This window comes from Papio anubis, chromosome 12 (genome assembly GCF_008728515.1).
Source record: "Papio anubis isolate 15944 chromosome 12, Panubis1.0, whole genome shotgun sequence".
NCBI lineage: Eukaryota > Metazoa > Chordata > Mammalia > Primates > Cercopithecidae > Papio > Papio anubis.
This window is the reverse complement of record NC_044987.1, coordinates 20,044,720-20,067,565: the sequence shown is the minus strand read 5'-3', so window position 1 is coordinate 20,067,565 and position 22,846 is coordinate 20,044,720. Positions and strand designations below refer to the sequence as shown.

General features: G+C 38.6%; 2 protein-coding genes across 4 annotated transcripts; one reads left to right on the top strand and one right to left on the bottom strand.

Moving 5' to 3' along the window:
- Positions 1-1,248: 1,248 nt before the first annotated feature.
- Positions 1,249-1,987, bottom strand: C12H11orf71 (chromosome 12 C11orf71 homolog). Its single transcript, XM_009187326.3, has one exon. The coding sequence runs from the start codon at positions 1,713-1,715 to the stop codon at positions 1,332-1,334; it is 384 nt and encodes a 127-aa protein (XP_009185590.1). The 5' UTR covers positions 1,716-1,987; the 3' UTR covers positions 1,249-1,331.
- Positions 1,915-11,256, top strand: RBM7 (RNA binding motif protein 7). Of its 3 annotated transcripts, none has more exons than XM_009187323.3 (5): positions 1,915-2,151; positions 3,077-3,239; positions 4,148-4,235; positions 6,835-6,925; positions 8,327-11,100. In XM_009187323.3, exons 1-5 carry the CDS (start codon positions 2,056-2,058, stop codon positions 8,687-8,689), a joined length of 801 nt encoding a protein of 266 aa, XP_009185587.1. In that variant the 5' UTR covers positions 1,915-2,055; the 3' UTR covers positions 8,690-11,100. The 3 variants fall into 3 exon arrangements, with proteins under 3 accessions (XP_009185587.1, XP_003910783.1, XP_009185589.1); XM_003910734.4 differs by having other exon boundaries at positions 6,832-6,925; XM_009187325.4 differs by lacking the exon at positions 1,915-2,151 and adding an exon at positions 2,203-2,392 and having other exon boundaries at positions 6,832-6,925; positions 8,327-11,256.
- Positions 11,257-22,846: the final 11,590 nt, after the last annotated feature.

Here is a 22,846-nt window from a genome sequence, read left to right as displayed (position 1 = left end):
AATAAATATCTCTATAAACAAGAAAAGTCCTAGCACATTGACTTGCACATAGCACTCAATAAAAGGTAGCTATTACTATTCTTTTAATCACTCTTCCTATGATCTGGTTTCTAGAATTCTCACTACATTAATTCACCCTCTTATGGAAGCTATCTTGTTGACTCAACATTCTTAACATGTAGTTCTAACAATTCAATACTATGTGGTGTATGGAGATTTTGCTTTATTTGAACATAATTATTTTAAGGAAGTCTAAACAGATAAGCGTCTGTTGGGAAAAAGCTAGTCTACCTGCTTATATGAAGAGCTGGCACTTACAAAACCCAGTAACTTTCTCACAATACCACCCTTTAAAATGTATGCTTAAGAGAACAAAAATATCAGCAAATAAGGAGTCATCAGCCAGGTAAGAGAAGAACCAGGACAGTGCAGTATTATGAAGGAAAGAAAAAAAAAAAAGCCACTGCAACCAGTACTTATCTTTACACAGCCCAGTGTGGTGATTCCTATTCACTTAGTAGCCTCCCCATCTAGAATATACTCCGTGATCTTTCTTGATGGCCAGACTGTGTAAAGTTCATACACAGTGTTTACTACAGGGATCCCCAAATATTGTCAGTTTAATGAGTAAACACAAATTTCAAGGAGGGCACTACAGTGAGATGAACAGTTTTCTGATTGGAGATTGTACAACTAATGTTTTCACCAGTGTACTTTAGGACAGCAGATTCAGATTAAGGCGCTGGGACTGAATGCAAATAGTAAAATTACAAATATAAAGTAAAAATTTGCAACCTTTGCCAAAGAAAGGAATGTAAACTGAGTTAATAATTGGAAAGAACAGTAAGGTTTAGGTTTTGTTCTTATTTTTAGTGCGACTGAGATTGTTGTTTGTTTGTAGACACATCTGAAAAAAGTGAAGGGAGAGATGGAAGATGGTAAATGTCAAGGAAAAGATGGAAGGATAAATCACTGTAATAAAAAGGAGTACTTTTTCGCCAACAGAAGTAAAGGAAAAGTGTCTGAGTTAACGAATGGATTGTTGACCTCTGGGGAGGGTGATCCCATCAGCTCAGCTTTGTGACGACCTAAGAATATCCCTTCCACCCCTTTCCTGATCCAATCATTCTGGCTGCATAAAACCACCTAAATCAATTAACTGTTACACTTCCGTTAGTGCTAGGATATATTCATATAACTCCCACGTATTAAATGAAAATACATTCATCTAAAAATAAGACAACAAGATTGCTGCTACACCAAGAAAGGATTTTAAAAAGGCCTGTTCACAAGGTAAGTGAGGGCCACAGGAAAGGAGGAAAGGCGGTCGTTTAAACTGAAATTCGAGCCGCGATGACACCTCCTAATGCAATCAAACGCTGTTGCAGCACACTTCTTAGGAGGTCGGGTTCAACGCCAGGGTAAGGTGAGAATCTGGCCTGGCGGCTCCGGCCCCGGCCATCCGGTTCCCTTCCGTTTATAAAGCGGGTTGGGCTCCGGCCGCCACCATTCACTCGACGGCTCTCGGCACGAACGCTTGGTCGCAAAGCCTGCCGAGGTCCTAGATGAATCGCTTCAGGCCTGGAAACGAGGAAGCCGTCTCCAGAGACCATTGCCAACGCTGACGCCCGCGGTCTGAGGTCGCTGTGGGAAGAGCCGTGGGCCACCCTGCTCCTCTGATCACCGGCGGACAGGGACACATTGTTCAGGGCCATCTTCAAACACCACCCGCAGTATTTGCGTTACGTCCCTTGGTCAAGGCAGGCCCTTCGCGGCTCCCCAGATCAGTTCAGCCTGTCTCGAACCGGGTGACTAACCACACCGGAAGCCATAACTGAGCCTGCGAAAAAGCCAGACACCTCCCTGCCTTTATCGAGCGCTATCCTGGCGAGCATGCGCACTCCGTCCGCACAAGTCGACGCCCGCTGAGAGCAAGCGCAACGGACGTTTGCGTTGGTGACGCCAGGGAGCGTGAGGACGTGGGGCTTCCGTGAATGCGCAGTGGGTGCGTCGGCCACGACCTTTTGGCCAGGTTAGGGAGGGGGCGACGCTGCGATGGGGGCGGCGGCGGCGGAAGCGGATCGGACTCTCTTTGTGGGCAACCTTGAAACGAAAGTGACCGAGGAGCTCCTTTTCGAGCTTTTCCACCAGGTAAGCAGATGAGTTCGGCTCTTTTGCCTTTCATTTTCCGTCTCGCCTAGGGCCTGGCCCAGCGACCACCCCTTTTTCTTTTCGTGGCCGTCAGGGGACCCGACTGGTGGCTGTTTGGGGGTGAAGGGCGCGTCTGGGTTGCGAAACGCTCGCTGGGTGTCGCTTTCCTGGAAGATCTTGGTTCGTTTAGGCCAAAAGTGACGACTAAAGGTGGTGGAGGGATCCTCGGTCAAGTTTCGGGGTAATTGGAGATCCAGGCGTCCTTGGGAACATAGTGTGTGTGTAGGGTCTTCGTTGAGCAGTGCTTTTTCTTATCCCTCCTGTTCTCATCTTCCACTTAGGATAATTTGTCTTTGGTGAACTTAATATTTTAATTTATTTGTGTCAGTTTTCCCTTAAAGTTTGCTTATCAAATTGCAACATTATTAAAATATGTAAAATAAAATCGTTAAGTACTCCGTAGAAAAACAGTATTTTAGTGTTGCTATATTAAAATGTGTGGAAAATTCTGAGTATCCCATTCCCCCCATCCCTATCCCCTAATAACTGGTATTGTTTGATTAATCAATACAAAAGTCAGTTTTTGGTTCAAGAAAATCATTCTCTTGTTCTTGATAAATGTTCATTTTCATGGAGTGGCAAAATAATGGCGATTGTTCACTATGCTAAGAGGCCATACAGTGCTGTGAACTGCAAAAGTGATTGTGTTTCCAGTTCCTTCATGGCCCCCTTCCCCAAATAAATCTAATGTTCGATCATAACTAGGATGTTTACTGTAGCCAAAATGGAAATCCGTGCATCATTTTTAAAAGAAGTTTCTGATTACATTTCTGTTGTTTATAAACTTTGACGTCTCGTATTTGTAAAATTTGAGTGTTTTCCTTTAGTTGCTTTATTTAAATTCTAAACACCTTTTTGTTTGTAGGCTGGGCCAGTAATAAAGGTGAAAATTCCAAAAGATAAGGATGGTAAACCAAAGCAGTTTGCATTTGTGAATTTCAAACATGAAGTATCTGTTCCTTATGCAATGAATCTACTTAATGGAATCAAACTTTACGGAAGGCCTATCAAAATTCAATTTAGATCAGGTAAATGTCCATTGAGGTTAGGGGGCATTGTTTCCTGCTGTTTTTAAATTTATTATTCAGTTTTAAAGAACCTCTTATTTGTAGATGAAACTGCTTTCTTAAGCATTGTGATTAGCAAACTTTATCTTGAAAACAGGTAACATTGACACATGGATTTTGAAATTATAATTTTAAAACTGAGCTTCAAGTTTCATTTTGGGTTAGTGAAAAGAACATAAACTGTATCACTAAGAGAGTTGGGCTTGGGTGCTCTGAAAAGAGCTAGGTTTATTTTCTGAAAATGCTTCTCCTGGCTGCTTTGTAATTACTTTCATATATTTTGATTCTTGATCATGTGAGGATGAAACTGTCCATGTATCCAGTCTTACAATTTAGGGTGGAGATCAGAAAATTGTGGTCAGATTGGATATTTATGGAATGCTTTGTTTTGCTTATCTGATATTATACACTTATAATTTTCACTCTGATGAAGCTGTAAAGCAGTCTACAGCAGTTTGAGATTTTTTTTTGAGTGGGATTCTTACCCTCGGCTGGAGTGCAGTGGCACAATCTCAGCTCACTGCAACCTCCGCCTCCCGGGTTCAAGCGATTCTCCTGCCTTAGCCTCCTGAGTAGCTGGGATTACAGGTGCACACCACCACGCCTGGCTAATTCTTTGTATTTTTAGTAGAGATGGGGTTTCCCCATGTTGGTCAGGCTGGTCTTGAACTCCTGGCCTCAAGAAATCTGCCCACCTCAGCCTCCCAAAGTGCTGGGATTACAGGTGTGAGCCATCGCGCTGGGCCAGCAGTTTGAGATTTTTCTCTTTTAGATTGTGTTTACCTCTTTGGAGTGATTTCAGGTGGGGAAGGCAAAATTTCAAATTAGATTTTCTATCAAGAATAATTTTTCAAATTATTTCACTTTAGGAAGTAGTCATGCCTCGCAAGATGTCAGTTTGTCATATCCCCAGCATCATGTTGGAAATTCAAGCCCTACCTCCACGTCTCCTAGCAGGTAATATTTCTCACTTATTGTTAAGATCACTTATCAGGATTTCTTATAGGGAATAGCCTCAAAACACATGAGCGACATAACCATCCCCACATACGTGTACAGTACATGTATGCACTTGAAACAAAATTTCTCAAAACATTATTTACCCTCACTACTTGCATTACTTACTATTTCATTTAAAAACATTAATTTATTTTACAATCATTAATTGGTTGTTACTTATAGTTAAAAATACCAATTAGTCAGCAGAGTATTGGACTGAGAATTCCTAGAATTGGATTCTAGGTCTGCATCTATCAATTGTGTAATCTTGAGCTAGTCTCCTTTCTTTAGTCCTATCTTCCCATGTGTAAGGAAAAGAAGTTGAATTAAATGATTTGTAAAATCCCTTCAGGTACTGAGTATTAGAAAGTATCATATTTACTTAAATAATTTTATTTGCTTTGGGGAGGTTAATATTTTACCAGGGACAGTTTTTCCCGGTGTATCCATAGAGCTATTTAACAGTCATTTAAGGAAGATTTAATAAATACCTGCCATATCTCAGGTTCTTCACCAAATCTTTTACATGTATGATTTCATTTATTCCTCACAGCAGTTTTATGAGGGTAGAGATTATTTTTATCTCTACCTTATATATAAAGGGAAATGAAAGATGGAGGTTAACTTGCTCAGATTCAGTGGGCTGGGATTCAAACCCAGGCAGTGTAGTGTGATTGAGCCCAGCCACTATCATATATTATCTAAGGGAGCTTAAAGTCTAAATGAAGACACATATATATATTTTTGTGAATACCTGTTCAATTACTGTAATAAGTTCTGTAAAGAAAGAGTAGAAAGGGCTTTGAGAAAATTTTAGGAGAAGGAGATGATATAGATGAATGTGGAACTGAAAGAAGCCAGTGTACCTAGATCCTAATGAATGAAAATGGAGAGCAGTAGGGGATTTTGGTAGATACGCTGGAGAGGGTCTTGTAAACTATAATCAGGATTTTGAGATTTACCCTAAAATCGAGTAGGAAGGCAGTGAAATGTTTTAGGTAAGGTACTGGTAGGAACAAGTTTATATTTTAAGAGTTGTTTGGTTGCAATGGGAGAATGGATTGGAGGGGACAAGAGTGAAAATAGAGCAGTGAGGAAGCTTTTGGTAGCAAAGTATTGATGTTGGAAGCTATTGATGGATGAGGTTGATAGTTTAGATTAAGGTAGTGTCATGAGCTGGAGAGAAGTGGATGGATATGAAGAGATACTGGAAGGTGGATAGTGAGCAAGCAATAGTGCAAAAAATGTACCCTCCCGGTGTTCTTTCTTATTAGCTGAAATTAATAGTGTTTAAACATTTCTTAGTAAAGTTGGAATTTAAAGCACTTCCAGCCACTTTAATGGAGTCTTCAAAGGCAACCTAGGTAGAGGAAAATAAAGTTTTCCCTCTTAGAATTTCGTGAGGAGGAAAAAACAGGTGCAGTGACCCATTCCTATAGTCCCGGCTACTTGGAAGGCTGTGGTGGGAGAACCACTTGAGGCCTTGAGTTTGGGACCAGCCTAGGCAACATAGCAAGGCACTCTCTCTATTTAAAGAATTTCTTTGGGGGGGAAAAAAAAAAGTACAAGTAAATACTTTGGTTTTAATCAAAGGCTAGAGAGTTTATAATTTCTATACTATAAATTGTATTCCTCCCTTAGCATACAGATAATATAATATAATCTGATTTGAGAAAGGCTAAAATTAAAAGATCCAAACTGTAAGACTAGCCAATTGGTTATAGGATTCTAAAAACATTTTAAAATAATTTAAAACATTTTTAAAGTGAGCTTTTCTGTAGAGCAAGTTATCCCTTTAATAAATAAGGAATAAGGTATAAATCCTCGAAAGTAATATCCTGTGTATGTTACAGAACTCTTAATTCCTTACCTCCCAAAACCTCTCTCTCTTCTGTCTCAGGAAATGTCTACCTAATTGCTCAAGCCAAAAGTCTAGATTTGATCCTTTATTTCTTCCCTCATTCCACATATCCAGTCAATCAAATTCTTTTCATTTTAGTTTTCAGTCTAGGTCTTTGCATTAGCTCAGGGACTGACAAATTATTTCTAGAAAAGGCCATATAGTTAATATTTTAGACTTTGCAGAAGATACTGTTTCTGTCTCTGCCATTGTAGCACTTAAGTAGCCATAGATAATACAAAAACAATGGTGTGGCTATGTTCCAATAACACTTTGTTTAGGGAAAACTGAATTTGGCAGCTTGACCCACTGGCTATACTTGCTCACTCCTGCACTAGTCCTTCAGCTGGGAAGTTTTTGCCCCTTGGTAACCTTGGTGTTCAGTTCTAACTACAAATGTCACCTTTTTAGAAAGGCAGTCCCTCACCAGCTAAAAGATAGGGGAACCTCCTATCTGTTTCACTTCTACTTGATCTTTAATCAGACATTTTATCACTTACAATCATGAGAAAATATCCTGTTGTCTGTATTCTTATTCTGGCTGCATGGGAGCAGATACCTTGTCTGTGTTATTCATGCCAACCTTTGAGAAATGTGTTTTGCTCATGGTTGTCATTTAGTAAGTATTTAGTGAATGAATGGTTTTCTTTTTAGCAGGTACGAAAGGACTATGGATAACATGACTTCATCAGCTCAGATACTTCAGAGATCTTTCTCTTCTCCAGAAAATTTTCAGAGACAAGCAGTGGTAGGTTGACTATTTTTCAACTTGAGTTGCCAAAAAAAATTCATCCTTAGTTAAAATGTTCATATTGTACCAAATAACTGATTTTTAATTAACTCTGTTAAGTTGGAGGTTTTATTCCTTTAGTCCTCAAGAAAAATTTTTTCTCAAATTTTTGTTAGACTAGCATGATCTTTGTAGATTAAGCACTCATTTTAGTTTTCACTGGGCTGAAATATACACTTAAGAGACTGAAGATAAATAGAAGTCAAACTGCTTTTACATTTGTTTTTCTTTTCAACCATCATTTACTCATTGTCTGATGCTCTTGTACCCTATCCTGAGTGACTTACCATAAACTTGGGTCTTCTAGACCAGTTCCATTTTAAACTTAACCTTTTTTTCTGGTGGTGGTAACATCATCATGAGACTAGGCTTAAAATCTTAGCTATCTTCTACTGTTTCATCTTTGTCATCACTTGTTCAGGTAGGAAGCTGTTGGTAACTATTTGGTACCCAAATCATGATCTTGGCTTGTAGTCCCCAGACTTTTGTATTTCATAGGTCTGCAAAATGAAATATAGACGTGAAAATCAATTTGAGAGACCAGTATAGAGGATGTTACCTTTTATGTACATATTGCCTATTTTTCTAATTTTACTGTAGACTATTAAAATAAAAATGATCATATACTAATATTTTCCACAGGCAGAATTTGGGAACCACCGGTCTAGTCAATTATGCCCCCATTTCCCCCTCCCTAGTTCATCTTGCACACCATTTCAGAATTAATATTAAAATTCTGTTTTGTTTATCTTCTTGCACATTGACTTTCCCTTGTTTGTAAGATAAAGTCAGATTTCTCTAGCCCAATTATTAGCGATTCTTACTGTCTGATTCCAGTAAACCCTGTAGCCTTACCTTTCATTGTTTACTACTTATTACGATCCGTAACCTGTCTCAACCAGAATTACTTGGTATTCTGTGAACCTGTTCTGTGTTTCCCTCTTATTTTTGTTTGCGCAATTTCCTTTTCTTGGCATATCTCCCCCTTAAAATATTTTCTTCAAATATTCCATCCATTGTTTTAATACCCAGATCATATGCCACCTTCATGAAACCTTTCCTAATGATACTGACCTCCTGATTCTTTATGTTTTTTACACAGTGATTTTTGCATTATAGTCATTTTGTGTGACTTATTCTGAGTTGCATTCTTGAGGGCAAAGAGTAGTATGTATGTATATATATTTCGTAGGTGTAAATTGGAATGATTGAGGCTATTGTACTACTTTAGTTGTGTTTAATTTAGGATCCCTCTAGGCAAGAGTGACTTTATTTTCTTTCATTATCCATTAACTGACCAAATACGTATTGGCTTTGGTATCTAGAAGTATTAACATTTCTGCTTTTCCTCTTCCTCAGATGAACAGTGCTTTGAGACAAATGTCGTATGGTGGAAAATTTGGTTCTCCACCTCTGGATCAGTCAGGATTTTCACCATCAGTTCAATCACACAGTCATAGTTTTAACCAGTCTTCAAGCGCTCAGTGGCGCCAAGATACACCGTCATCACAGCGTAAAGTCAGAATGAATTCTCATCCCTACCTAGCAGATAGACATTATAGCCGGGAACAGCGTTACACTGATCATGGTTCTGACCATCATTACAGAGGAAACAGAGATGATTTCTTCTATGAAGATAGGAATCATGATGGCTGGAGCCATGATTATGAAAACAGAAGAGACAGTAGTAGAGATGGAAAACGGCGTTCATCTCGACACTAACGTGTTAAAAGGACATTGTTTTTATAGGGTCATTTTAGGCCCTTCGACTAAGTTGATATGGAAATATTTTGTTGAAAAACTGTACAGAGCAGCTTTACAAGTTGTCACATTTCTTTATACATTTTTTTAAAGCTACAATTTAATACACAATGAATTGTGGTTTTATTACATTAATAACCTTTCACCTCAGGGTTTTATGAAGAGGAAAGGGTTTTATGCAAAAGAAAGTGCTACAATTCCTAATCATTTTAGACACTTTAGGAGGGAGGGAAGTTGTATGATAAAGCAGATATTTTAATTATTTGTTATCTTTTTGTATTGCAAGAAATTTCTTGCTAGTGAATCAAGAAAATGTCCAAGTTGACAGTCTAAAATGGCTACTGGTATTTTGTTAATTCAAAAATATAACTTTTCAGTGATTCATTTTACTAACATTCTATTTGAGAAGACTTATTGGTAAAGTTTGGGGATAAAGGCATTGCTTAACTTCTTAGATAATTTAGGTATAAATTCTGTGACATGCTCTTGAGCTTTACCCTAGTTGAAGATACATGTGTAGACCTACACATACTGTTTCACTCTAAAATTTAGAAATTGTTCATTAAATCACATTTGAGGTATAAGTCACTCAGGAAGTTAAAATATCTCTACATGTATATTTTTACCTTAAAAATACAATGTTAGGATAAATCCCCTTTTCAGGAAGAACAAAAGTGTCAGTGCATAGTTAGATAAAATGGTAAAATGTTTTACTGAAAGCATACTTTTTCGGAAAAAAGATTCATGGAGCCTTTAAGTGCTGCCTCTGTCAGTCAAACGTTAAAAACTTTAACATTTTCAAAGTGCCCAGGATGTGTACAAAGACACATTAATGGAGATTGTACAGGTGGTTTTTTTGTTTGAACCTTTGAAAGAGTTTAATCTCAACGTTTTCTAATTTTAAAAATTTAAAATCTTGTTTAACAAAAACAATGTATTAAGATACTGTTTTAATTTCATTACAGAATTGTTTATAAAAGTTCATTCTTTGAAAAATAAGGATCCTTTTTAATACCACAGCATTTGTACTGTTCCTTTTTAATATACTGAAAATATAAAAGGAAGGGTGTGTGTTATTTTTTTTTATGTCACTGACTTCAGAGACATTGTATACAAAGAATTACCAACATACTTTTATTCACTGATTGCCTGCTGTTTAGAATGTCCATTCTTTAATTTTGAGCATCCTGAAATACATCTTTTGTACATACAGAGCATGATGTTTCAGAATCAGATTTTCAGTGACCCCTCAATTATAGTTTAGAGTACTTTAGTTACCCTCAGTGGCCTCTAGGAGTTAAAGTACACTTAGATTTCCTGTTTATAAATGAATTCAGTTTTTCTGTATCTTAAGTAAATGGAGCTATTCAACTACTCGGTATAGAATTAAGATAAACAATTTGTTTGCTTAAGCAATTTCACAGAATTTGTTTCCAATGAGATTATTATTTTTGGGTGTCTTATCTGTATGAAAACTTAGTAGGTTTGTAGATGTTAAAGGTTAATACTGCATGTTTGTTTTTGTTTGTTTGAGGCAGTCTTGCTACGACACCCAGGCTAGAGTGCAATGGCAGGATCTCAGCTCACTGCAACCTCCACTTCCCAGGTTCAAGTGATTCTCCTGCCTCAGCCTCCTGAGTAGCTGGGATTACAGGCACCCACCACCACGCCCGGCTAGTTTTTATATTTTTAGTAGAGGTGGGGTTTCGCCATATTGGCCAGGCTGGTCTCAAACTCCTGACCTCAAGTGATCCACCTACCTCGGCCTCCCGAAGTGCTGGAATTACAGGCGTGAGCCACTGTGCCCGGCCTAATACAACTTTATCTGTGGGTCAGATCCTTTCATATTGGTTAACCGATGACCCTAACTCAGAATAATCTTTTTCAATGGCGTTTTGAGGGAAGCTTGTGAAGTTCCAGTGAATCTTCTTTTTCACTTCACTTTCAGTGAGCTGAAAGTAACCAAACTAAATACATGTATTGCGTGAAGGGACAGGACAAGACAGCCTTAAAAAATTGAATATAGTTGGTGAGACAACTCCTAAGTACAGGTTGAGCATCCCTTATCCAAAATGCTTGGGAAGTGTTTTGGGTTCTGGAATATTTGCTTTAATGTTTGTCGGTTGAGCATCCCAAGTCTGAAAATCCAGAGTGCTCCTGTGAGCATTTGCCTTGAGTGTCACATCTGTGTTGGCACTCAAAAAGTTTCATATTTTGGAGCATTTCAGATTTCAGATTTCGGATGCTCCGTCTATATCAAGAGCTGCAAGAACAGAAAGGAAGAAGAGACTATTTTTGTGGGAGAACGGTTTCTCCCAGAGTGTTTCCCATGGAACGCTAGTCTCAAAAGGTGTTCTAAAAAAAAAAAAAAATCAAATGTGTGGAAGCCATTTTGTGTTATTGCGTGACTGACTTTTACTCAAAAACAGCACTGTAAAATTTCTGACAAGTACTATAGTAAAGAAATCCCTTTATACTTAACCTAGTGTTTTCTACCTTTCCCCATCTAAAATAAAATTTTTCTGCCACTTTCTGATTATGTTGTGTGTGCCCACTTTCCCCATACCCACTGCTGCCATCTTAGAGTAGGCAATTTTCTCAAGAGGATTCTTCCCAGAACACCCTAATGTTTTCCTGCTTCCAGTGTTTTTTCCTCAAATTCATTCCACACTCTTAAGAACTGAAGATGTAAATCTGTCACTCGCCTGAATTAAAGCGTCAGTGGCCTCTGACTTAAGTACAAAATTCTCAACTTAATATGACCCCTATTTGGCATCTGCTACTTCGGTTTCTTCTGATGACTTCACCGCTTTAGTTCTCATAGTAACTGTCCTTCACTGCTCAATCTATGCACTACTTCCTTTAGAAAGACTTTCCAGAGCTCTGAAATCCAGATTCAGTGCCAAGTTATGTATTCCCCAAATATCTTTATCGCTTACCATAGCCTTTAGACTGTATTATATTTTTCTTTTTACTTGTCTGTCTCCATAGACAGCTCCATGAAGACAGACCTTATCTTATTCATCACCGCATTCCCAGGATCCAGTGCCTGGCATATATTTAACATTGAAACTTTTTGATGAAAGAAAGAAGCTCTGTTAATTGAATAAGGAAAAGGAGGATTCAACACATAAAACTTTGAATAGCCTCTCTAAACCTAAAACATGGCATCCTGAGAATTACATGTCACATTCTAGAATTCTATTTGTTCATTTTGTCAAACTTCAAAAGGTTTTGGATCTGTGTTCATGAATATGTGTGATTTTGTTTTTATTTTATTTATGGCAGCGCCTCGCTCTGTCACCCAGGCTGGAGTGGAGTGGCGCAATCTCAGCGCACTGCAACCTGCACCTCCCGGGTTCCGGCGATTCTCCCACCTCAGCCTCCCGAGTAGCTGGAATTACAGGCACCCACCACCACACCTGGCTAATTTTTCTATTTGTAATAGAGATGGGTTTTCCCCATGTTGGCCAGGCTGGTCTTGAACTCCCAACCTCAGGTGATCTGCCCAACTTGGCCTCCCAAAGTGTTGGGATTACAGGCGTGAGTCACTGACACCCGGCCTGCTTTTGTTTTTTAATTGTAATATCTTAGTTTGGTTTAGGAGTATGGTTCTGCTAGCCTTATAAAATACATTGCCAAGCTTATCATTTTCTATGCCCCCCAAAAAATTGAATAATAAAGGAATTAGCTGTTTCTTCAAGATTTGTTGAACTCATTTATACAGCTATCTGGGTTTGCTTTAGAAATAGCTCTTTGATTCCTTTATCAATTTCCTTTACAGTTATCATCTTTTCAGGTTTGCTACTTTCTCAGGAAACAATTTGGATAATTTATACTTTTCAAGAAAATCAACCATTCCCTTTTTCTGAATATATTGCTATAGAGTTGTACATAGTATTTCTTACAATTTTTGTAAAACTCCCAATATCTCTGGTTATAGTGCAGTTTTAGTTCCTGACAATATATTTTACATTCCCTCTCATCCTCAGATGAGACTGGTTGTGCTATTTTGGCATACATTTTACATTTATATATGTTATAAGCCCTACACTACCTTGTTTTTGTTAAAATAGGCAGATTCTTAAATAATAAGAAAATTATATATAATAATTAAGAAAAAATGGGAAAAAAATCTTACTGTTTACCCGCATAGTTACCATTTCTGGAGCTCCTCATTCCTTTGTGCAGATCCATTTATCTATCTGGTATAATTATTCTGCTTGAAAGACTTCTTGTGGTATTTCCCATAGGGCAGCTTTGCAGGTGATGAAAATCTTTTAGTCTCTTTCACCGTTTTGAAATATATTTTGAAGAATATTTTGAAATATATATTTAAATACATTCTAGGTATAGAATTCTAAATTGATGAGGTTCTCTTCTTTCAATTCATAAAAATAGTTGGTCCATTGTTCTCTCGATTATTTTCCATAAGGAAATCTTGTATATAATGTGTCATTTTTCTCTAGCTGGTTTTGAGCAATTGATTACTATGTGCCTTGACATAGTTTTCTTCATGTTTCTTGTGCTTGGGGTTCATTGAGCTGCATGAATCTTTGGAGTTTTCACCTGATTTGAAAAAAAATTTTAGACATTTGAATTTTTTAATACCAATTTTCTACTCCTTTGGAAACTCCAATGCATTTATATGAGGCTGCGTGATGTCATCATATAGCTAGCTCTCTGTTAAGTATAAAATGTTATTTTATTTATATTTTGAAATTTTATTTATTTATAGATAAGGTCTCACTCTGTCACCCAGGCTGAGTGCAGTGGTGCGATCACAGCTCACTGCAGCTTCAACCTCCTGGGCTCAAGTGATCCTCCCACCTCAGCCTCCCGAGTAGCTGGGACTACAGGCACGTGCCACGTTGCCTGGCTAATATTTTATTTTTTGTAGTGTAGAGATGGGGTCTTGCTATGTCACCCAGGCTGGTTTTGAACTCCTGGACTCACACAAGCAATGTGATCCATCTCAGTCTCCCAGTGTTGGGATTACAAGCGTGAGCCACCACAATTGGCCTATGGATCTTTTTCTTAAAGACAGGATCTCCCTCTGCTGCCAGGCTGAAGTGCAGTGGCACAATCATAGCTCACTGCAGCCTCAAACACCTGGGCTTACGTGATCCTGCTGCCTCAGCCTCCCCAGTGGTTAGGACTACAGGCCCGCATCATCATTCCTGGCTAGTTTTTTCTTAAAAAATTTGTTGCCTGACTGGTCACTAACTCCTGGCCTCAAGTGATTCTCTTGCCTCAGCCTCCCAGAGAGCTGGGATTGTGGGCATAAGCCATCTTGCCCAACAGCCTAGTACAAAGTTTCTAAAATTACTTTTTCTCTTTTTGTTCATTGTGAATAGTTTCTAATGCTATGACTTCAACTTTACTAATCTTTTCTTTTGCAATGTCTAATTAGCGATTTTCAATATAATCTTCATTTCAGACATTGTATTCCTCATAACTTTTTGGGGGGATCTTTTTAATGTCTTTTGTCTTTTGTCCTTTTTTGAAGTTTCAAGTTATTTGCCTGATCATGGATCTTTTTTTTATATCTTTGTTGTCTCTACCTACATTTTGAACATTTAAAATATACTTCATAGTAATTTTTAATGTCCTTGTCTGCTAATTCTAGTATCTTTGTTGGTTCTGGGTTGGTGTCCCACTCTTCTCATTACTAGATGTATTTTCATGCTTTTTGTATGCTTTATACTTTTAATTGTATGCTGGGCATGCTGAATTTCACCAATAAAGTAAAATTATTATAGTATTTGTGTTTCTATAAATAATCAGGAGTTTTGTTCTGGGACACAGTTAAGTTACTTATAAACAATTGTGTCCCTTCAGGACTTGCTTTTAAGGTTTGTTAGGTTGCATTTGACAAGTATTTAGTCTTGGGTTAATTCACCCCATTAGTGAGGCAAGTCTCTTGAATACTCTAATAGGTAGATGCCTCATGAGTTATGAAGTGTCCCATTCTGGCTAGTGGGAACAGACACTGATTCTGGTCACACGTGAGTGCTGAGAAGTATTCCCTCTAATTCTTTTGGGAAATCCTTTCTCCATCTTTAGGTAGTTTCTTTAAACCTGTATGCTGATCAGCTCTCTCATGAATATGGGAGAAAACCTGCAGGTTTCCGGGAGTTCTCTTCCTGTGCAACTTACCGCTTTTCAGTGCTGTGTACCGGCCATTCCAGCTGCCTTTGTGTCGCTGGACTCTCAATCGTGTCTCCTGAACTCAGTGAGTTTGCCAGGCTCTGCCTGCCCTGTCCCCCAACCCCACACACTGCAGCCTAAACATTCCCTCAAGGTAGCACGCAAGGCAATCATGCAACTAACTTCATTTGTTTTCTGTTCCTCTGGGATCACTGTCCTTTGTTCCTGATGTCCGTGGTCTTGTTTTACGTATTTTGCCTTTGTATTGCGTGTTTCAGGCAGGAGGGTAAATCTAATCCCTGTTACTCCAACTTGGCCAGAAGTTGAAGTTAATCCATGGATTTGGATTTGTAATGCACTCACTCTTCTTCATTTTTAATAGTCTGTATTTTTAGTTTTGATTTTTCTCCTTTAACTTTAGATATTCAGAAGAGTCTTTATTTCTAAATGACTTTTCTTTATTCTTCTGTTGTGATTTCTAATTTCATAGCTTTGTAGACAGAGAATGTAACCTATGTGATAAAAACTTATGAAGAGACAAACCAGATTGCTAACAGGATTTTTCTACGTTGCCTGGCAATGAGTTAGCTAGGCTGAACCGCTGCTCAAGCACACCTTTCCAGAAGATGCCAAGACAGTCTAGGCCCATGTCCAACCTCCCTGGCTGAGTCTGTCACGCGCTGTGTGGCTCCGGCATGGCATCACTTTAGTTGCATGGTATTTGCGTCATGATTTCTTTTCCCAGCTTCTATAATGGTTTCACGGATGTTTGAAAACGATTTGTTTTCTCTGTGTCAAAATTTTATCTTTACAAAATGCTCTCTTACCTGATAAGATCTGTAAACCCAAAAGTCAGACTGAGGGATCATTTAAAAAATAAAAAATTTCTGTGCATTTTATTTTAATGTAATACACAAAAATATACATTCAGTTGTCAGTCTTTTGATGCAGGGCCAGGACCTTTCTTCAGTCTTTTAAAACAAATCTTGAGTATGCTGACTGGAGTTCAATCTGCTTTCTTGTACAGATCACCACCAGACTGCATTGCCTATGATTCCGAACTTGGGTTTCTTTATGGTGCAAGGCAAATGTAGAGAAACTGGTGGAGTATTCAAGTTTTCCAAGATTCTCACTCAAATCATTTTATGGTTGTCTTATGCATACTTATCTGGCAACAAGTATCAAAACGATCCATCTTTATTGAATCTTTACAAAGTATGCAACTACTTTTCTAGAAAGAACTACTATTTTTTACCTTCGTATTTTATTAGTTTACATAGTATTTAAAAATAACTTATATTAATAAGATCTGACATTAGAAGATCTGGAATAACTTGACTGGCGAGGGAAAAAGTGGGTGAATATAACAAAGTGGCTTACTCTTCTAGCCTTCGTATATCAAGGGCATTGGCATTTGTTATAGAAAGAATAAGGAACATCAGTTAATCGAATGAATCAGGTATGTGGCATTAAAAGAGCTTCTAATATGATAGATAAAGCTTGTTAATTATATTTTTCAAATTATTTGTATTTGTTCTTTTCTTGATCTCTTAATTCTGAGAGAGATGATTTTACTTGAGTATTTCCGTCAGTTTTTGCCTTGTATAACTCCAAGCTATGCTAGATGCAAAAATAATAATAACATTTCTTCATCATGTACTATAAACTTTATCAGTGTAAATATCCTCGGCCTATTTTCATTCTTTTAACTTTTAATTCTATTTTGTTTTATATTACTATCATCATTTCTTTATTTTACTTAATATTTCCCTAATATGTCTTTGTCTATTGGTTAATTTTTAGTACTTCTCTGACATTTGAATTCAGGAGAGTCTCTTATGTTCTGATGTACTCCTGCTATGCTTTCTTGTATGTGTATATTTATGATATTGATCACCTTTCTTTGTTCTTTTTCTTTCATCTACTGCAGCATTTCATAACTCTGAGTGCAAACTGTAACCACCTTTCAAAAAAAAAATAGTGCCTAAACTTTACCCCAAAATCTCAGAGGAAGAGAGTGGTATCAATATTTTTTTAAAGACTAATATTCTGTTAGGGTTGAGAACTCTGGTATCGCACTATTTTTATTTCCATGGTATTTCCCCTTACATTCTCAGCAATCACAAACTTATCATTTTCTATCAATGGATAGTCTGAAACAGTTGTATCAGTCAAGGTAAAAATCAAACAAGCAGAACTAAGAGTGATCTAGAATAAGAGTCTGATTCTAGGGATTCAACATTATGCAAGTGGGATTGCTGATGGGGCAATCTGTTGGCCTGCATGTGGTGCTGGGCCTGAAGTCACCATGGGTCAGCCAGACCCGCAGTTGGGAAGGAAAGGTGAACAAGAACAAAAGCAGGAACCAACCAAAAACTTCCAGAAAAAAATGGAACTTGCATCTGTTTCGCATTACTCCACCTTATGTGACTTGGATGGCCTGAGGTCTGCAGGAATAGCTGGCACCTCTAGCCATAGGGCTGCACATATCTTTGGCCCAGAACACAGAGAAGTTTGAGGAGATGTGGCAGCAGCTGGAGAAGCTGTGGGTTGGGTGCTGCCACATGCCAACAAGGTGAGCCAACAAGGTGAGCCAGGGGATCAGCAACAATGTGCATGAGGTACCATAGTGCCTGGCACCCTGCATCAATCTTCCAGAGGGTAAAAATTATGGCTACTACTTCCCTATGACTTCCAAATCTCAAGCAAATTTCGCTTGTGGTCAACTGCATTGCAATTCTGACACTAACTGCTTGGAGTTAGGCCACATTTCACAGGCTAAGGGCTCAGTCCTCTATGAGACTGCCCTTAATTCAGACATCAGCCACATGCTAAGGGATTCCCAGGCCACCCACACTTCTGGCCAACTGGCTACAAATTCAAGGGTTTCCACTACTTTCTTGGGTTTGATAACTTGCTAGAAAGACTCACAGGGTTTCCACTACTTTCTTGGGTTTGATAACTTGCTAGAAAGACTCACAGAACTTTGGAAAAAGCTATACTTAAGATTACAGATTTATTATAGCAAAAGAAAACACATCAAAACCAGCCAAAAGGGGAGATGCATAGAGTGAGACCCAGGCGGGTCCTGAAGGTGAAACTTTTGTGTTCACTGTGTATTATCAGCCTGGAACTTTATCCAAACTTTAATAGCCAGAGTTTTTACTGGAGTTTCATTACATAGGCATCATTGAATTCTTAGCCATGTGATTGAACTCAGTCTCTGGTCCCCTCCTATCCCAATCAATATCAGACTGATATCACATGGCATAAAGCCCCAACCCTATAATCATGTGGTTGACTTTTCTAGCATGGCCAGGCCTCATCTTGAAATATCTAGGGACCCTGTAGAGGTCACCTTTGTAGCATAAATGATCAGGGTTCACCAGGAGTAATTAAGATACTCCTATCACTTGGGAAATTCCAAGAATATAGAGGTTCTCTCCCAAGAACCAGGAACAAAGGCCAAATGCTGACCTTTGTTGGCATTGGTGTACAACACGAACTCTAAATGGAAACTAGACAGGGAAAGGAATTCTGGGAACCATAGTTATACCTCAGCTAAGTAGACACAATATAAAGCCACTACGATAGTATCATATCTGTCTCCCCTGCACCCCACCAAGAAAATACCTTTAGCAAACTCTATTAGTCCATTCTCATGCTGCTATGAAGAGATACCTGAGACCTAAGACTGGGTAATTTATAAAGGAAAGCGGCTTAATTGATTCACAGTTTAGCATAGCTAGGGAGGCCTCAGGAAACTTACAATCATGGCAGAAGGGGAAGCAAATACATCCTTCTTCACAAGGCAGCAGAAGAGAGAAGAATGAGAGTTGAGCAAAGGGAGAAGCTGAGCAAAGGGAGAAGCTTATAAAACCATCAGATCATGTGAGAACTCACTATCTCATGAACAGCAGCGTGGGGATAACCACCCCCATGATTCAGTTACCTCCCACCAGGTCCCTCCCATGACACATGGGGATTATGGGAACTACAATTCAAGATGAGATTTGGGTGGGGACACAGTCAACCCATATCACATACCTTCACATTCCTTGCTGCTTCTCTTCCACCTCTCACATAAAGACCACCTCTAGTGCAGTGCTTTAACACAGTCACTTAGATTTTAGTTTTACGTTGTCATTAATATTTTAAAATGTTATCCAATCTCATCTAAAAAAGTTGAACTCATAGAAGTAGAGAGTAGAATGATGGTTATCAGAGGCTGGTGGGGTAGACAGGGAAAGGGGAGGCATTGGTCAAAGGGTACAAAGTTTTAGTTAGACTGAAGGAATACATTCTGGTGTACTATTGCACATCATAGTGATCACAGTTAATAATAATGTATTATGTATTTCAAAATAGCTAAAATAGGATTTTAAATGTTCCAGAGATCAAATTCTTAACTATTATGTTTATTTTAATCATGTGTGGCAGCATCGAACACAGACAAAACTGCTTTTGTGGCTTGATTTATGAAATTCTTATGTTTTATGCTTAAAATAAGAAATTGTTTAGTTTTTATTATTTTGGTAATTTTCCCTCTGTAAATGATAATAGCAAAGATGCCAAGGGTATAACTACTTATGCAACAATTACAGTTATATGTAGTTTATATTCTCAGTAAATGAAAAGCCAAATTGAACAGAGTCATTGTTATATTTATCTTAATATTGACTTTTGAAACACAAAGCTCTATTGATATACCATTTTAAAATGTATTTATTTGTGTTGCTTTTACAATTTATTTCTTAGAATAGATAATACATTTGCACGATTCAAAAATCAAAACAATATTAAAAAGTGTATATTGTGAAGTATTCCACTCAATCCTGTTCCTGTCAGCTCATTTCCTACCAGTTCCCAATAAGGAATCGTTTTCTTAGTTTGTGTCTTTCTACTGTTCCTTTATCAAATATATTTTCATGTACTGTATTTTTTTTTTTCACATAGTGGTTTTTGCATTTAATATAACCCAGAGGTCTTAAGTTGTTATTGTTTGAATGCAATTTTTATGGATCTGATAAAGAACATTTTTCAGGAAATCTGCAGATTATCATTTGATGTGTCTTATTGCTTTGCTTTACTTCGATATTAGTGTACAATATACTTTGTTTTCTAAAAACAAATAATAATGTTTCCTTAAATATATTAATATTTCTTTGCCTAAGAAACAAGCGAGTGACCCAGTTCCTAGCAGTGAAGGTAAAAATTCATTCATTCTAGTTATCTATTGCTTTTCAACAACAAACCACCCTAAATCTCAGTGGCTAACAAAAACAATCATTTGGCCAGATTCAACAAGGATGGCTCTTCTCTGCTCCACTTAGCATCACTGAGGTGACTTAGATGGGGGCTGAAAGATCCACTTTCAAGGTGGCTTACTCACATGGCTATCAGGTTGGAGCTGGTTATCGTCTGGGTGCTTAGAAAGGGCTGTGGGCTGAGCGCTTTGGTTCCTCTCCACGTGGGCCTCCCTGGGCTTCCTCACAGCATGGTGTCTGGGTTCCAAGAGTGAGCATCCCAAGACAGCCAGGTGGAAAAACAGGGTATTTTATGATCTAGCCTGGGAAGTCACTTCTGATGTACTCTATTGGTCAAAACAGTCACAATCGTCTATTTTCAAGGTGAGGGGGCACAAAGCCTATTACTCAGTGAGAGGAATTTCAGTCAGATTATAGGAGTGTGGGGGACAGCAGCTATTGTTTTGATCATCTTTTAAAAATTCAATCTGCTGGCTGGGCGCCGTGGCTCACACCTGTAATCCCAGCACTTTGGGAGGCCGAGGCGGGTGGGCCACCTGAGCTCGGGAGTTTGAGACCAGCCTGATCAACTTGGAGAAACCCCATCTCTACTAAAAATACAAAACTAGCGGGGCGTGGTGGCGCATGCCTATAGTTCCAGCTACTGCGGAGTCTGATGCAGGAGAATTGCTTGAACCCGGAAGGCGGAGGGTGTGGTGAGCCAAGATCACGCCATTGCACTCCAGTCTGGGCAACAAGAGCGAAACTCCGTCTCAAAAAAAAAAATTAAAAAATAAATAAATAAAAAATTCAATCTGCCGCACCACCAGGTTCCGGGGGGGGGGGGGGGGGGGGTGGGGCGCGGGGAAGTTGCTATTGTTTTCTTCTAGCAATTTTATTTTTAATTTTTCCCATTTAGATGCTTAATCCATTTAGACTTTATTTTGGTGTAAATTGTGAAGTCAGGAGCCATTTAAGATTTTTTTCCAGATAACTACCCAATTGCTAATAAAATTTATTATTAATCCATCTCTTCCCCGTGCTACTTTTGGGGAGTGTTTGTCCACTCCCAGACTCATGTTAAAACGTAATTGTCAATGTAACGGGATTGGGAGGTGGGGTCTTAAGAGATGATTAGGCCATCAGGGCTCCACTCTCATGGGTGAGTTTAATGTCTTAATAAAAGAGCTTTTAAAAGTGGGTTGTCTCTCTTGGCTCTTTCACATTCTGCAATGTGAGAATACAGCCTTTTTCCCTTCTGGAGGATGAAGCAAGTAAGGTGCCATCTTGGAAGAAGAAAATGGCGTTACCAGAAACTGAACCTGTAGGCACCTTAACCTCAGACTTCCCCAGCCTCCAGAATTGAGAGTCAATATATTTTTGTTTGTTGTAAATTACCCAATTTCAAGTATTCTATTATAAATAGGAGCTACAAATGGACTAAGACATCCCACTTATATGAAGTGGTGTCATTACCATATCTAAATTCCCCCATCATATTAGTATTAGGTCTATTTCTGGACTTTATGTGTAAATGTTTGACTGTTTTTTGCCTAGAACCTAATTATTGGAGGACTTCCCCCACACCCATGCCATATGCCATCACTCTTCTTTTTCAGAATTTTGCTAATTATTACATGTTTATTTTTCTTTTCTTTCTTTTTTTTTTTTTTTTTTTTGAGACTGAATCTTGCTCTATCGCCCTGGCTGGAGTGCAGTGGCATGATCTCGGCTGCAACCTCCGAGATCATGATACACTGCAACCTCTGCCTCCCAGATTCAAGAAATTCTCTAGCCTCAGCCTCCTGAGTAGCTGGGATTACAGGCATGTGCCACTATGCCCAGCTAATTTTTTTTGTATTTTTAGTAGAGGCAGGGTTTCACCATGTTGGCCAGGCTAGTCTCGAACTCCCGACCTCAAGTGATCTGCTTGTCTTGGCCTCCCAAAGTGCTGGGATTATAGGCGTGAGCCACTGTGCCCGGCCCTATTTATAATCAGTTTGTCTAGTTTTTAAAGTCTATTAGTATTTTAATCAGTGATAACTATTTTTAAATTTCTTTTTTTTTTTTTTTCTTTTTTGAGGCGGAGTCTCCCTCTGTCGCCCAGGCTGGAGTGCAGTGGCCGGATCTCAGCTCACTGCAAGCTCCGCCTCCCAGGTTTGCGCCATTCTCCTGCCTCAGCCTCCCGAGTAGCTGGGACTACAGGCGCCCGCCACCTCGCCCGGCTAGTTTTTTGTATTTTTTAGTAGAGACGGGGTTTCACCGTGTTAGCCAGGATGGTCTTGATCTCCTGACCTTGTGATCCGCCCATCTCGGCCTCCCAAAGTGCTGGGATTACAGGCTTGAGCCACCGCGCCCGGCCAAATTTCTTTTATTATTAACGAGATTGGATATTTTTGCTTCTATGTACCAATTATATTCCTTCATGAATTCTGTGTTCCTATCCTTTGTCCATTTCCTTATTAGAATTTTACATTCCTCTTATTGATCCTCAAAAGCTCTTCATATTTAAGAATACCAGAACATTGTTTGAAATGTTTCTTATAAATATTTTCCCTAGTTAATTTTGTTTCCAGTGCTTTTTGAAGTCTTAAAATAAATAATAAATGTCCATGTTGTGTGTGCATGGAGGTAGAGGCATGAAAGTTAACCTTGTTTTCTTGTGTGGTTTCATTTGCTCTTTTATTTATTCTTAATTTTTGTGGGTACATAGTAAAAGTAT